The sequence below is a fragment of the Phaseolus vulgaris genome, chromosome 8, assembly GCF_051622355.1.
Source record: "Phaseolus vulgaris cultivar YP4 chromosome 8, ASM5162235v1, whole genome shotgun sequence".
NCBI lineage: Eukaryota > Viridiplantae > Streptophyta > Magnoliopsida > Fabales > Fabaceae > Phaseolus > Phaseolus vulgaris.
Window position 1 is genome coordinate 52575032 of NC_143505.1, and position 17283 is coordinate 52592314.

At 33.0% G+C, this 17283-nt stretch overlaps 1 protein-coding gene across 6 annotated transcripts; it reads left to right on the forward strand.

Moving 5' to 3' along the window:
* Positions 1 to 863: 863 nt before the first annotated feature.
* LOC137826296 (agamous-like MADS-box protein MADS1) lies at positions 864 to 9656 on the forward strand. Of its 6 annotated transcripts, none has more exons than XM_068632212.2 (9): positions 864 to 1171; positions 1456 to 1700; positions 3759 to 3840; positions 4725 to 4786; positions 4867 to 4966; positions 5143 to 5184; positions 5721 to 5762; positions 5857 to 6014; positions 9362 to 9656. In XM_068632212.2, exons 2-9 carry the CDS (start codon positions 1471 to 1473, stop codon positions 9363 to 9365), a joined length of 720 nt encoding a protein of 239 aa, XP_068488313.1. In that variant the 5' UTR covers positions 864 to 1171; positions 1456 to 1470; the 3' UTR covers positions 9366 to 9656. The 6 variants fall into 6 exon arrangements, with proteins under 6 accessions (XP_068488313.1, XP_068488309.1, XP_068488315.1 ...); XM_068632208.2 differs by having other exon boundaries at positions 1033 to 1171; positions 9401 to 9656; XM_068632213.2 differs by having other exon boundaries at positions 1073 to 1394.
* Positions 9657 to 17283: the final 7627 nt, after the last annotated feature.

Below are 17283 nucleotides of genomic sequence, written 5' to 3' on the forward strand. Positions count from 1 at the left end.
ATTTTCAATTAATATGATCTAATTTAAATCGGAAACTATCTCCAAATGTAGTATTAATATAAATATATTTATTATACATTTTTTTATCAACAATAAAAAATCAATAAATAAAAATATTTAAGGGATAGTCCATTTTTTTATACATATTTATTATACATAAGCGTTATATAATATACTTATTCGATGTAAATATAGTACGAATTTTGGATTCATTCAGCTTGAATAATTTAAACGTGTGTTAGAAATACTGTATATATATATATAAATATATATGATTTTAGATAAATATTTATACATTTAGTTACACATTAATAATCTATTTCTTGATATAAAGTTAATTTTAAGTTCAGAAAGCTTTAAATAACTTATTAAAATATGTTTTGTTTGTCATTTTGGATTTGATTTTCATATATCTAATGTGATTGCAACATAGTTATTGCTGAAATTTTGCAACATGTTAGTTCATTTTGTTTTCTAAAATAAAGTTAAAAGTCACCATAACTTTTGAACCCAAAAAGATTATATAAGAGTGTTTCAACTGATAATGAATTCCTTAACTAAAATGAAAGATGTGAATACATAATGTTATTGAACCTAATTAGGAAAAAATGAATGTGAAAACATAAGGTGTCCTAAACTGAAACAATGCTAGGGTTGAAGGAGGAGAGAAAGAGAGTGGGTTGGAGGGAACAAACAAGTGTAGATTCTATGAGGATAAAATGCCAAAACTCAAAATCCAAGAACCAATAACCTGAAGCTAAAGGGTTCCAAGTTTTTGAGTGCAAACTTACGTTCACGTCCCTCTCATGGGCATTGAATGAAACCCCACCTTATAACAAAGTCACTTTCAAAAAGACACTTTCATTGTCCCTCTTCACCTTTTTCCCATACACACATGAAGAAATATGAACGGTTAATACATTGGTGAATCCCAGGCCAAGCCCTTCTCTTCTCAACCTTCCTTTTTTCTTTTATTCTCCAAACATCACACATAACACACTCACCAAATTATTATTTTCAGACTGTAAATGAGTTGGAGGGTCTATTTTCACTCCATAAATACCTGTTTCGTAGGCCAACCCACTTCCATATTTTGCATCCTTTTTCTCTTCACTCTTCCCTTGTACCATAACACCAAACCACTACAAATACTGTTCTTCTCTTTGCATAGGTACAACACCTACCTACCTTCCTATCTAGACGCACACCCCTTGTTTCTTTCCCTTCTGTCTTTGATTATTATATATCTTCATCTTAGGGACAACAAACCTTAATATTACATATAGTTTCTGTGATTACATGTTCAGTACAAATCGTCAAGCTTGATGACCATTTTTTTCGAAACTTCTTTGGCTATCCTGAATAATTTCATCCATCCTTGAAGTGACCCAAAAGTAAATATCTACTTTTGGTGTTTTGTTTTTTCTTTTGTAACTAAAAGTTTCTAGTGGGTAGGTTGCAGGCAGAGATATGGAGTTTCCGAACGAAGCAATATCAGAAGGGTGTTCTCAGAAGAAAAGTGGAAGAGGGAAAATAGAGATCAAGCGGATCGAGAACACCACCAATCGGCAAGTTACCTTCTGCAAACGTCGCAACGGGTTGCTCAAGAAGGCTTATGAATTGTCTGTTCTCTGTGATGCTGAAGTTGCTCTTGTTGTCTTCTCAAGCCGTGGACGCCTTTATGAGTATGCCAACAACAGGTTCATTTCTTTCCAACATTCAACGCACTCACTCTCATTTCATATCTTAACAATCTTTACACAACTATATTTTAAAACATCAACTCATATTTATGGGGTTCTTAAGGCCTTCTTCTTCTTATGCTTATTTTCTTTTCCTTTTCTGGTGTTACCTCTCTCTCTCTCTATATATATATATATGTGTATTATATAATATAAACAAACTTCTGTACTTAGAAGTTCAATTTTGAAGTTGTATATATGAGAAATTTATATTAAAGGAGATTAATTCCTTAGACAAGTGTCAATTTTCAGAAATTACTCTCGAAGTCTTCCCTGAGATATCTATCATTCTGTCTAGATCTTGTACTCGTTGCTCTTTCACACGTCTTCCCAGTTTAGAAGGGTGCAGATCTGTTTAAGCGATAGAAATATAGACATTAGAGTGAAACTATATAAAGTATCATATATATGTGTGTGTACGTGTGTATCAGATGAAGAGAAAGCTTTATTTAGGGTTACAAAGATTTGCAGGTGAGGGATCTTAGCTTCCTTGTGTATGTTCTCATTCAATCACCATGCTGTGATAAGCTTTACCGATCTCTCTCTCTCTCTCTCTCTCTCTCTCTCTCACTTTCATTCTTTATCTCTCTTAATTTCTCTCTCTACTTGTCAACCATCAAATCTTAAAAGGATCTACTGCACAAAGCTGTCACGCACTCAATGAACCCTTCTTGTTTCTTGCTTGACTCTTCCTTAATACTAGTACTACTTCCACTTATTTGTCAATATATGGTGATATAACACAAGCACCTCACCCAATTGGGAGCTAGGTTTTAGACTTTTCACTCTTTAGTCACACCTCAATCACTTCAATTCCTTTTTATATGAAAGAAGTTCAATTCTTAATTACAAGATTACATTACATGGTTGTGCAAAAACTGCAAATCCAGGTTATCTTCCAACTAAATAACCTTTTGGGAGGAGGGAAAGAGGCTTTTTAAAAAGAGATCACTTATATATATGATATATAATACATATCTGGTGTTATAGCATCTTTTTTTTTTCTTTAACATCTTTAATTATAATACAATTTTTGGTAAAACAGTTTCTCTTTATGGATACCTTTTTTTTATTTGAATACCATGAGTTTACAAGAAGAAATCAAATAAGATATTAGGGTCTCCATTGCAACACACATGAAGTGTTTTTTTCACAGGATTGGTGACGTTTTTCAATATCTTTAAAAGTCTGAATAAAGTTTTCATCATGAATTGTTTGTAGACAAAGTAAATGAATTTAAAGTAATAAGTATATCTAGAGTTTCGTGGATGTCAGAATTTGTTTCCCATTTTAGTAAATTTTGTCCTTTACATAAATGGAGGAAAGTATACTCTGGTTAGGGTTTCCCACCAATATGGTGATATTATCAATGTCCATAACTAGTCGTGGATCAGCAAGAGTATTGTCTACCGTTTTCCATCTTCATCTCCATTGATCTTTTATTTATAATTATCAAGCTTATTTAGAAAACTGTAAAATCTTTGAAAAAGAATTTTCTTTTTGATAAAAAAAAAAATCTGAAAGAGGTTCTACATCACAGTGATTAGAGACTATTCTGATTTCTTTACCCTAAGTAGCTAAAAGTAACGTTATGATAACAGATTCTAAGAATGGCTAAAGGCTAATCACTTCTCTCTTTCCCATATTTTGATTGCTTTCATCTTTTTGTGGAATAAAGATTCGCATTCATCACGTCAATTTTATACCCAACTCTTTCCATTATGAGTTTTGGACACTTCAATTAAAGGGAAAGGTAAACTTACACCCACTCATGCAACCGTCTCTTCCTGCATATACCGTATTATCTAACTATGGTTACACGAGTAACCAGTTTCTGTTTGAACTTTATTGGGATATTTTACGCAGTGTTTAATGGGATATCTTAAGATTACACCTTTTTAACTCAGACCTATGTCACCTAAAGTTAATGTCAAAGAAGACGAGTTCATGGTTTACCTGTAAAACACAGATTAACAAATCAAATTTTTGTGTTTCTATTTGTTGTATTGTTTGCAGTGTTAGAGGAACTATCGATAGGTACAAGAAAGCATCTGCTGCTTCCTCAAATGCAGAATCTGTGTCTGAAGCTAATACACAGGTAAATTTAATCAGTAAGTAAATCAAAGAAAAGTTAGAAAATGCTCTCTCTGTGGATATATATATATATATATATATATATATATATATATTTAATTAAAACTAAAACCAATTTAGAAACAAAATAGCTCAACTCAGTATTTTCTTGTTTCACAAAAAATTGTTTCAAAAAAAAAATCATGAAATAGAAAATAAGTTTAGAGACAAAAAAAATAATTAGTTGTTATAGTGACTAAATTAAAGATAATTTTAAAGACTAAATTTTTTTTTCGTTTCTAAATTAGTTTATATTATTGTTAAATAGTTTCTAAATTGGTATCCAATTAACTACCAAATTTAGAATCTAAATAATTGGTAGTTAAAATCTTGGTAGTTAACTAAATACCAATTTAGAAACTATTTAACAATAATATAAATTAATTTAGAAATCAAAAAAAATTTTAGTCTCTAAAATAGTCTCTAATTTAGTCACAATAGCAACTAATTATTTTTTATTTATAAAACTGATTTCTATTTCATGATTTTCTTGTTGTGTTTCCTATCATGCGTTCTTCTAGCAGCAAACATGATTTGAGTTTGAATTTGGGATTTTTTTGTTTGTAAATAATGTAGTCTTTGTTCCAAAAAAATCTGTTTGAGTTTGGTGAGTTAATTCCCATCATCTTGAATGATAAATTCACCGTGTTACGTTTTTCTTGATTTACCTTATCTCCATCGTGTTTTTCTCAACATATAATTTAATTATCACAAGAAGAAAATGATATTAACTACTAAGTGTTCTAGTTAAATTATGTAATTTTTTCCTATCACTAAATTGTTATATACTTATACTGTAATCTGTTCACAAAGGTTACCTAACTACACTACACTATTTATCAATATCAGTTTTATCAGCAAGAATCATCCAAGTTAAAAAGACAAATCAGAGACATTCAAAATCTAAACAGGTGAGTGGCTTTTCTTGAAGTATTTGGCAACATCTCTCTCATGAAAAGATCACCGGAATTTCTTGCTTAATTAATTCCAGGCACATCCTTGGTGAAGCTCTTAGTTCTCTAAGTCTAAAGGAATTAAAGAATCTTGAGAGTAGATTGGAGAAAGGTTTGAGCAGAGTTAGATCCAGAAAGGTACAATATGAAAATGAAGTATCTTATAATGAGTTAATTAGTCAAAAAACTATAGCAGCTGATAAAGATAATTTGAGTTAGTATCTTGAATAAAATTATTTTCCTTCAAGTTAGAATTCTCTGTATATATTCCTTTCAACTGACCTATACACACCAATGCAATCAACTTCTTTCAGCATGAGACATTGTTTGCGGATATCGAGTTCATGCAAAAGCGGGTACGTACTCATCATTCCTTCAATTCAACCTATTCATTTCTACTTTACTTGCTTATTACACATGCATAGTTTTTTCTTTTATCAACCAAAAATAAATAAATAGAATAGAGATATTTCAGAAAGTGTAACTAGAATAGTTTTTCTCTAAACTCCTTACTCAAAACATATAAAAACTGATAGTGGCAAAGAGCTCTTATAAAACTCCACCGCAAAAATACCACCTAGTAATTTCTTACATATTTCATGTATACTAGATGTTCAAGACACCAATTAAAATACGAACAACACCATCTCTTCAACTTAACCATTGTGAAAATTTCAATATCTATCGCATATGGAGAAAATGCATATATCATAAAGTTTCACAATATTGAACATGATTGTGTAATTCTTGTACTTATTCAAATAGGACCAAGAATATGAAACTAAAGCAGAATAAACCCATCAAATAATTAACTTCAAATGCAAACTCTTCCAAAATTATGCCTGATATTTCTATGATCGATCTTTTCTAAGATATGCATGAAAAAACGCAGGAAATGGAGCTGCAAAACCACAATAATTTTCTGCGAGCTAAGGTTTCTTCATTCTCCAAGACTGTCTCTCTATATATAATGTGTTTGTTCTAAATAGTTAACTGAGAATATATGGTTGGTGTGATGATTGGTGCAGATAGCTGAACACGAGAGAGAACAACAACAACATATGACAGGAAGTGTGTGCGAGTCCTTACCACCTTCACAATCATATGACAGGAATTTCTTCCCTGTAAATCTCATAGATTCCAGTCATCAATACTCACGTCAAGACCAGACTGCTCTTCAACTTGTGTAAGCACATTCATCTTCATCCATTCCACTATGTTTATTAATCACGAGTTAATTGGCTTTTAATGCCGTTTAGTTCACTGTGAGTGAGAGTACATATTAATTATGGGTAATATCTAACAAGTTCATCAAAATTTCGTTATGATAGATTTTAAATACCTCTGATACCATATTAAAAAAAACAATAAATAATTCTCTGTTTGTTATGTTTTTTCTATTAAATCAGAAAAGAGAGTCAAAATATATATAAATAGTACATCTCTTCTAGTTCTAACTTTTTTTTTATCAACAATAATGAATAAATAAATATGAAACATTTCATGGGTGAACCAATCCTTATACAACTTACCAAAAACAACCAGCTAATAGAAAACCAACTAAAGAATTCTAAAGCCTACCAAACTACTCTACCAAGATTCCTTGAAACCATACACGTACAAGCTAAAACCAAAACTAAATCGAGCGTAGGCAAACCAAAGGTTCAAGACACCAATCCTAATAAGAAAAACAAGCAGATGAGATTTTAGATGTGATCCAAAACCAAATTTTCAATTGAGTCAAAGAAAAAGCCTCTTAATGATTCATTACTCCACCTTTAAAGACAACCTTGTTCCTAACATGCCAGATTTCACTAACCATCGCAATCCAGACATTCCCGAAGACTAAATTGACATAATTAGGTGCATTACTCAAGTTAAACAGTAGAAAATGGGAATGAGGATTAAAAGAATCAACTGACTTCAACCCTAACCACGTGTAACAGAGACTCCACACTAACCAAGCGAAACGACAACCAAAAAATAGATGAAGAAAATTCTCCTCTTTCCCCGTACAAGCTGCAAATGATATCTTCAACCATAATCTCACGTCTGGCCAAATTTACTTTGGTTGCGATCTTGTTTTCCAACACCCTCCTAGCAACAAGATGAGCTGAAGGCAAAACTTTAATCCTCCAAAAAGCCTTAAAGAAATGTTGATGCTCCCCTTCAGAATCTCCTTTTAGGAAAGCATAAGCTGACTTAACCGAAAACTTGCGACATCTTTCCAGGTTGTATCAACTTTATCTGAATCAAGCACACATTCTTGCAGCACTTCCAAAAGTTGATCGACCTGGTTCTTTTCCCAGACAAAAAGACTCCTTCTCCAAACCAAATTTCACTTCCACCCATTGTTAACCCCCACAATTATCCAACAAAGCTTCTTTAGAAACACTAAGCGGAAAAGCCTTGGAAATTTTCTCTTTAAGGCTTCATTATCCACCCATTTGTCCTCCCAGAACTTAATAGATTGCCCATTTCCAACTTCCCAAACAAAATGGTCTTTAAAACTCCTGCCCAATCCTCCAACTTCTAAATTGCCTTCAAATCTCTTCACCAGAGGGAATCTTTGTTGTTTGACCCATCCTTCAAGTTTCATCAACCTCTATATTTAGACTCTAAACCTTTTTCCACAAACCACCATTTTAGGTCTAACTTAAGAGAGAGAATGTAAAGAATCAATAAGGACTAAAATCGTAAAAGTAAAAATAAAGGTTAAACACTTGTACAAAATAGAAACAACTAAGAATTAGAAGAGACAAAATTAATATTAACTTTATTTTAGAAGCATTATATCCATATCTTTTGATAGATCAAGATGGAATTTAACAAAACAAGCTACACTACTAGAAAATCATTAAATAGAAACTAGTTTTAGAGATAACAAAATAATTAGTTGCTATATTGACTAATTTAGAGACTAAAAAACGGTTGGTATATAAAATGGTTTCCATTATTAATAAAGTTTATAAAATAGTTTCTAAATTGGTAACTAAATTAGTTACCAAGACTTTAATTACTAGTATTTTAGATTCTAAATTAGTCTCTAGAATACTCATGAAGACTAATTTAGAATATAGAGTAATTAGTAGTTAAAATTTTGTTAGCAAATTTAGAAACTACTTTATAATCTTTTATTAATAATAGAAACTACTTTAGATATCGAACATTTTTGTAGTTTAAAAAATGATATCTAATTTAATCAATATAATAACTAATTATTTTGATCTTTAAAATCACTTTCTATTTAAAGATTTTTTTTGTGTAACTAGTCATTAGACATCAGTCTAAAATTAATAGTTAGTTATCATTAACTTTTTACGTGAAAACTAATTTTAATTAATAAAAAATAAAAATAAAAATTTTCATATCTTTTCATTGTTATGGTGCTTAAGAAGAAACTTATTCAAATATATCTTAATTTCCTAGTCTTTTTTTTCAGAGAGAATTTTATTTATTTTTTATTGATAAAAACATTATTTCTCTATTAGATTTTGTGTTTTATTTCATATGAATTAATTAGCGCCATATTAAAATTTGTATGAAGGTGTAAAAAACTTGAGTGTATATATATTGTTTGTCTAAAAATATTTGCCAGGTTTAAGTTAGGGATAAAGTGAACATTGTTGATTAAAAAATTATAGTTCAAATTATGATATCTTTAGGCATGACTACCTCTTATATACTTTTTAATTTGATTTCAATCCCCCAAAACTTCTTTTATAATATTTTTCTCCTAGTCCAACTGTATAAGGCAATTGTGACTTTGTCTTCAATTTTCAACCTAATGAACTTGTAAGTTATTCATTTATTTACCCCTTTTATCCTACTTTTCAATACTTTTTTTTGGTTATTTAAGCTTCCATCCCCCATCCCCCGAAATAAAAGAAATTTTCATATACAAAATAATGATATAGTATATATATTTTCTTACTAAATAAAAAAATAAAATTAAGAGTGCTTCAATTCTTATACAAGAGAAAACAAATCTTGTAAACAAAAACTGCATCCAAAAGTAGAATAAAACAAAAACAACTATGGATAATAATGGATGACTATCAATAAGCCTCCCATAAACAAACCAGAAAAAATCAAACTTGAACCTATTTAAAACTAAATGACAATGTAAATAACATCAAAATTGTGATCATCTCCTCCATCATTTTTTGTTGTTTTAAAACTAGTTTATGATATAAGATCTTTGCTCATTTTAAATTTATCCCTACTGAATTTTTATTTGATGTGAAATCTTTAACCCACTTATTTTACTCGATAAAAAAACATTTAAAACATAAAATTATTGATTTATACTTTCAATCTTCCACACACTTCTTTTACAATATAGAGTGAACATTTAAAACATGAAATTAGATATTGTGATGTTTCACAATTAACGAACTATTATAACTATTATATAGTTCATGATTTTGAAACTATTATATATAGTTTATGGTTTTGAAAGATGACTGTCTATGGCAACATTGAAGGAACATTTTGATATGTTTCTGACTTGATTTTCACCTTTGGATGCAGCTGATAACCCTATGTTTTGGTCCATCTGAATATGGTTAGGTTGCAAGTGGTGGTGTGGGATACGTATCCCTAAGTTTCCTGAAGAGTGCCCTTCCAATTTCCTCTGCTAAACTTCTTCCAATGGAAAGCATAAGAAATTAAAGCTAGAATCTGCATTTAGTATGTTATATATATGATATTGTTTCTCTATCTTCCAATATGTATAATTTCTATAATATTCACTCATACCATATTAATTTGTGTTGTATCTTTGGTTGGCTCTACTATATAGTATAAAATGCCTCTGTTTGGAGAAGTATAACTTAATGAAAATATTTGTGGAGTCCACATAACTCATCAAATATTACGTGAAATGTAAACAAAAAATAATAATTAATGATGTAAGCAAAAATTTTAGACTGTGGAAACTTGTTTCTTTTTCCAAAACTAATTTTCGTAAATTGTAGGAGAAGTAGGGATGTGAAGGAGTAAGGGAAGAGAAATATTACTTGTTTAATTTGTACAACTAAAAAAGAGAAAGAGAGATAAATTTGGATGTAATAAATAATGTGGTGTCAAAAATATACACACAAGATTGACCTTGTTGTGTATTAGATTTCTTTATTAGATTATTTATAAATATAAAAAGCAAAAATAGAAATAAGGAGTGAAGGGAGTGTAAATAGAATGGGCTGGGATGAAATTGAAACGTTGGTATCATGTATTGGGCCGTGTTTGTGCCCAATGTTTTAACAAACCCAAAACTCTTAAACGCAAAACACTAACTAAATAAAGGCAATTGCTCCCTGCACCATATCAATTTGGATGTGCACCCAACAAAGTTTTTAAAATCCCATTCTGCCCTTGTTTTCTTTGTTCTGAAAAAAGGTGCAGGGCTGAGGTGTAGAGGAGGTGTTGTTGGTGTGGTGGTGGAGGAATCATTTCACTCTTAATTTCGGCTCACCTTCTGCGAAGTGTCCCCTTCTCCGATGACTTCGTTTGTTGTCGCTGGGGTGCCTCAACGTTGCTTTCGCCGCGGTGTCTGTAAGGTTTCGCTGTTGGCTTAGCCACAAGAACAATAAAGATGCTTGGACTGCTCTTCGTTTAAGTCTGTAAGCTTCCGCGCTGCCTCAGTAACCAAAGAAGAATAAAGGGTGTTTGGCGGTTGCTTGAGATTGAGTACATATTTTACCAAAATCCTAATTTTTATTTCATTAAAGATATTTTTAATTTTTTTTCACTTATACATATTAGGTACAGTTGGAAATGATCTAGAAGTTTAGGGTCTATAAAATTCCAAGTGACATATCATCCATTCACAAAGTTGTATAATGGTTGTTGAAGAAAAAAACAATAAAGGTTGAGAAAATGTTGGGTTATTATAATATCAATTTTTATTTATTTTTAGTTAAAAATTTATATTATATTTAAAGTTTAATTATCTTCTGTGCATAGAAATATATTACTTTTTTTCTCTTTTAATCTACATTACTTTTTTTTCATTTTTCATTTTTCATTTTTTTGTTTTTCTTTTTTTAGTCCATGTTTGTTTTTGTTTTAATCCATTTTTTATGATAAAAAATATATTTCAACACCTTTAAAAAAATATCATTTTACAACTCGCTTAAATAATATAATAATATATATTAATATCTTAAGTTAAAAAAATAATAAAAAATTAATATATATATATATATATATATATATATATATATATTGAATGTGTTGGTTGTTTTGTATTAACAGATATAAAAATATTGTTTCACTATCATAATGTAAAATAATACTTTTTAATAATTTGGCATTGATGTGTCCCCCGTGTTATCATGCTATTAATTTTATGGATGTGATTCTAAACAATAATAAGAATAAGGAAAAAACGAAATTACAGGGGATAAAAACTTAACTAACTCTACTTTTGAGGCATAAGAAAGGTTTTGTCAATCACCTTTATTTATAACAAAATATTAATTGAATAAAAAGTGTAAATAAGCTACTTAACCACTAAAATAATATATTCAACTTAATAAAGTTGATCTTTAGTTTAATGGGCCTTGTATTGGATTTCGTTTACTATTTGTGACCTGTTTTGCTTTTTCTCTTTATTGCTTTATATATACACCTCCGCTTTTGCTTTCTGTAGCACAATAACTCACTTTACAAAATATACTCTCATTTGTGCATTTTGCCTTCTCTGATTATGATTGATTCTTTATCCTTTTCTCTATTCTGTCTCTTGCTTGAGATTAGGGTTTCTTTGTCTTCTTGCTTCTTGCTTCTCATTATCACCTGTTTTAGGCTTCCTCTCTTTGCACCGTCGATCGTATTAAAACTATTATGAACATGATCGACATAATTACCTCAAAAATATACAATAATCTCTTTACTAATTATAGAATAAGAGAGAGAGTATTGGAGAGAGAAGAGAGAGAAGGAAGAGAGAGAAAGATAAATCTGAGTATATTATTATGAGAGCAAGAGATGAGTATATATAACCCTGAGTTACGTAATTACAGAGTAAAAGGGTAATATCATAACTGATGTACTAACAGCCCCCCTTAAATTAATGGTTGTTTTTGTCTAACACCATTAATTTACGTGAGAAGGCAGTGAAGGTGGTGGCAGTTAAGGGTTTTGTGAAAATATCTGCTATTTGAAAAGTTGCAGGAACAAGGAGGAGCTGCAGTTGCCTTTGTTGAAGAGCATCTCTAACAAAGTAAAGATCTAGTTCGAAATGTTTAGTTTTGGAGTGCATGATAGGATTGGAAGCAAACAGAACTGCACCAAGGTTGTCCGTTCGAATGGTGGGAGTGGTAGGAGGAAGATGAATCTCTGTTAGTAAATTCTGAATCCATTTGAGTTCAGCAAGCGCTGCAGCAATGCTGCGATATTCTGCTTCTGTAGAACTCCGAGAAACAACCTTTTCTTTCTTTGACAGCCAAGCAATGGGGTTAGAACCAAAATAGATCACAAGTCCTGAAGTGGATTTCCGGTCATCCAGATCAGAACCCCAATCAGCGTCTGCAAAGGCATTGAGAGAGAGATGAGAGGAACGGCGAAGCTGAAGACCATGTGTAGAAGTGCCTGCCAGATAGCGTAAAATGCGTTTGACAGCCTTCCAGTGATGATGTTGAGGGTTATGCATGAATTGACAAACCCGATTGACACTATAAGCGAGCTCTGGACGAGTGATGAGCAGATATTGTAGAGACCCAACCACAAAGTGATACAAAGAAGGATCATCAAACGCGGTGGTAGCATCCTTGGTGAGACGAGAGGTAGACAACATTGGCGTTGGTTGCGGTTTCGAAGAACCCATATTAGCTTTGTTAAGCAGATCATGAATATATTTTGTTTGGGAAAGGTGTAAACCGCCATCCGATGTCCAATTAGCTTCAACTCCCAGAAAGTAATGAAGGCGACCTATGTTCTTTAAGCCAAAGTGTTTACTAAGTTTCGTGATGAGAGATTAAATAGCAGTTGTAGAATTCCCTGTGATGAGAATATCATCAACGTAGATGAGCACAAATAAGATAATATCATTTTTAAAGTGAATAAACAGAGAGGTATCACTTATGGTTGAACTGAAACCAAGAGAGCATAGAGTGGTACTTAGCTTGTGAAACCACGATCGCGGTGCCTGCTTTAGACCGTATATAGCTTTGTTGAGTTTACAAATTGTGTTGGAATTTCCAATGACAAAGCCTGGCGGTTGAACCACATAGACCGATTCTTCCAGATCCCCATATAAAAACGCATTATTTATATCAATTTGATTTACAAACCAGTTACGTTGTAAAGCTAAGGTAAGAATGAGACGAATAGTAACAGGTTTAATAACAAGGCTGAAGGTTTCAAAATAATCCAAACCTGGTTGTTGATGGAACCCTTTGGCAACAAGACGGGATTTGTACCTTTGGAAAGAGCCATCAACGTTGTATTTGATTTTAAAAATCCATTTGCATCCTATGGGTGTAACTCCAGGAGGAAGAGGCGTGAGAACCCATGTGTGATTGTGGTGTAAAGCAGTGAGTTCTTCTTGCATGGCAGAGAACCATTCAGCACGAAGAAGAGCATCCTTTGTGGACTTGGGTAAACCAGAAACAGTGGGTGCAACAAACGTGCGAGGTTTAAAAACACCAGCCTTAGCACGAGTAATCATACGATGGGTGTTTTGTGGTTCAGCGGTGCGAGGGAGAAGAACAGGGGATGAAGATGGGCTAATCGGTGGTGAAGGCACAGCAGAAGAGGTATCACCTTGATGGGGAGGAGGGTCGGAGGAGACGGTAGAACGATCAATACTTGTGGGCGGAGGCGTAGGCTGCGGAACAGCTGGGAACACCGCTAGGGTAGTTGTAGAAGAGGAATGGCTCATATGATTTGAAGAAACAGAAATGAATGGGTTAGGAGAAAGAGCATAGGGACAAACCTGTTCATCAAAGATAACATGACGAGAAATGTATATACGACCCGTGGGTGATAAGCAAATATAACCTCTGTGATTTGGTGCATACTCAAGGAACACATAAAGAAGAACGTAAATTCATTTTATGCTTATTATATGGCCTAAGCAGCGGATAACAGGCACATCCAAAAATTTTATATATAGAATAATCGGGTTTCTTATTAAACATAAGTTGATATGGACTTGAGTTGTGTAAGACAGAAGTAGGTAGCACATTTATAATAGAAACAACAGCAGTAAAAGCATATCCCCAAAAAGACATAGGTAAGGACGAACTAGCAAGCAAAGTTAAACCAATATCAACTATGTACCTGTGTTTGCGCTCTATAGATCCATTTTGTTGATGCGTATGAGAACAAGTTAAAGGATGTGTGATACCATGAGTGGAGAGAAAATTTTTAAAACACAAGAATTCCTTTGCATTATCTGTTTGAATGCTTAAGAGAGAAAATCCAGTTTGTTTTTCTGCAAATAATTTGAAAGATTGGAGAACAGAGAGAGCTTGTGCTTTGCTGTGTATTAAGTAAAACCATACATATTTAGTGTAAGCATCCACAAAGGCAATGTAATAACAAGCACCATTAGTAGCAGGGGTAGAAGAAGGACCCCAAATATCAATGAAAACAAGTTGAAGGGGTTTGGAATATACAGTTTGAGAAGTATGAAAGGGTTGTTGATGTGATTTTCCAATTACACATGCAGTACAAAATTCCCGAGTAGCAGTATATGGGATATTACAATGTTTCATGATTTGATGAATCACTTTAGGTTGAGCATGGCCAAAACGGGAATGCCAAATGTTGTAAGTAGAGGAAGAAACAGCAGAAACATAAGCAGAATAGGAAGTATTGTGAACAAGATTGGTGAAGACATAGAGACCATCCTTAAGCTTGCCTTGAAGGAGTATCTCGTTTGTTCCCTGACGTTTGACAAAGCACATGTCAGGGTAAAACTCAAAAAATACACAGTTGTCACGAGCAAACTGAGAAACACTTAAGAGATTCTTGGAAATAGAGGGAACATGCAGCAAGTTGGTTAAAGAGAATGTATTATGTGTAGATAAGTCAGTGTAAGTGGCAGTACCAATGGAATGGATGGGTAACTTTGAACCATTACCTATAGAGACTTTTTCAGAACCTGTGTAGGGTGTTTTAGTTGAGAGATTAGTGCTTTGAGCAGTGAGGTGATGAGAGAAGATGGGTCAAACCTGTGCCAACAGTGTAGAGCGGAATGCCCATATTTCCCGCAGATTTGATATTGCACTCTTATCGCGGAGGTAGTGGGAGGTGTCTTGTGATAGTTTTTGAAGGGTGGAAAACGTTGTTTGGAATAGAAGCGTTGTTTACTATTACCAGAAGTAGCATGAGACGGAAAATGCTTTTTACGAGAGGAATAAGATTGATGAATGTTGGCGGGAGCAGCGGAAACATTGGCCTGCAGAAGATGATCAACAGAGTGTTTGGCTTTCTCAATACGACTCTCTTGAGCCAGAAGAAGCACTTCTATATCATCCACCGTATAGGGATCAAGGCGAGATGTAACGGAAGTGACGAAAGGGTCGTATTCATCGGACAACCCATCAAGAATAGCTTCAATATGATCCTCTGTGGAGATTGGGCATCCAACTGCAGCAAGATTGTCAACGGTTTTCTTGATATCAAGGAGAAAGGTGGAAATAGACCTATCTTTCTTGGGGTTACGTAAATGTTGTTTGTGTTTCTTGATCTGTGCTCTGGTTTGAGAGGCATAGTGGGTTTGAAGTTTGCTCCATACCTGATGTGATGAATCCAAGCCCACCATTTGTGTGAGAATGCTAGCTGTCATGGAAGCCAATAACCATGCAAGAACAGACTGATCCTGACGCTCATATGTAAGATATTTGGGGTTGACAGACTTAGGAGAGGCATCATCAGCAACAATGAGGCGTGACGGCATGCAAGACCCATCCAAGAAAGGTAGAAGATCCATGCTACTTAAGGTTGCAGTGACTTGTTGCCGCCAAATCAAGAAATTATCAGCATCGAGTTTTATCGGAATAGGAGTGTGAAAAATATAGGGCACAACAGGCTCTGTTTTGGAAGAAAAATTTTCAGAAAGAGATGATGATGAAGTCATGATGCTCTGTATACCATATAGAATAAGAGAGAGAGAGAGTATTGGAGAGAGAAGAGAGAGAAGGAAGAGAGAGAAAGATAAATCTGAGTATATTATTATGAGAGCAAGAGATGGGTATATATAACCCTGAGTTACGTAAATACAGAGTAAAAGGGTAATATCATAACTGATGTACTAACACTAATCACTTGATTTAAATCAAAGGCACAAGCAGAAAGAGAAATATATACTTTATTAATTTCTCCAATTTTTCTTTTTAATCAACATTAATTTCTCCAATACATTAATTTCTACAATATATCACGCTAAATGATATTACAAAACTTTATAAACTTATCTTATGTAGTTTTACCTTTTATTTCTTATTTTTTATTTTAATTTTTTCATGCTTAACATTTGTTGTTAATCTTATTGTTGGGCTTCTTCTTGGGTCCTATTTTTCTTTGTGTAACCCTTTTACTCTTGGTCTTGTTCTTTTAGCCCATGCCTTCTTGTGTGTCTTTTCTTTTTCCTTTATATTACATTTCATGTACCTTTTTCATACAGCAATAATAATAATACAATATTTCTTTCTACTTTACTCTTCCATTTTTTCTGCACTTTGTCCCCGTGTTCTTCACGTTCGTTTTTCTCTTTTCTTACTCACCACTGCTTGCTTGTATTCTCTTGGTGCCGCTGCATTCTGAAATTTCTTTCTCTTAATTGTTTTCTTGCCCTAATTTCTTTATGTATTTTTCTTTAGATATGGCGGAAGGAGATTCGGAGCAACAAACACAGTTCGATCAACAAAGTCAATCGGTGAATAGTTTTCTTTACCTACATCCTAATGAAAATCCCGTTGTCCCCTTGGTGTCACTGGTGCTCGACTCTACAAAATATCATTCTTGGAGCAGATCAGTGGTGACAGTGCTGAGTGCAAAGAACAAAGTGGAGTTCATTCTTGGTTCACATCCCTGCCCAGCCAAGAACGATCCAACGTATTCGGCTTGACAAAGGTGTAACAACATGGTTGTTTCTTGGTTAGTGCATTTTGTCTCTACTCCTATTAGACAAAGTATAATATGGATGGATATGGCCATAGATGTCTGAATCGATTTAAAAACTAGATGTTCCTTGGGAGATCTTTTTAGAATTTCTGATTTGCATTCTGAAGTAGTCTATTTAAATCAAGGAGATTTGTCAATTACAAGATATTTTACTAAACTTAGAATCATTTGGGATGAGCTAGACAATTTCAGACCTAATCCTGTGTGTATCTGTCAAACAAAATGTACTTGTTTTGTTGCTTCAATTATTAGTCAAAGAAAATGTGAGGATCAAGCTATGCAATTCTTGTGTGGGTTAAATGAACAGTATCATAACA

Bases quoted from the DNA above. Each gene is read 5' to 3' on its own strand.
- LOC137826296 (XM_068632208.2), top strand. From the start codon at position 1,471: ATGGAGTTTCCGAACGAAGCAATATCAGAAGGGTGTTCTCAGAAGAAA. The intron at 3,841-4,724 runs GTAAATTTAATC...TATCAATATCAG, and splicing joins TGTCTGAAGCTAATACACAG to TTTTATCAGCAAGAATCATC. The intron at 4,787-4,866 runs GTGAGTGGCTTT...AATTAATTCCAG, and splicing joins GACATTCAAAATCTAAACAG to GCACATCCTTGGTGAAGCTC.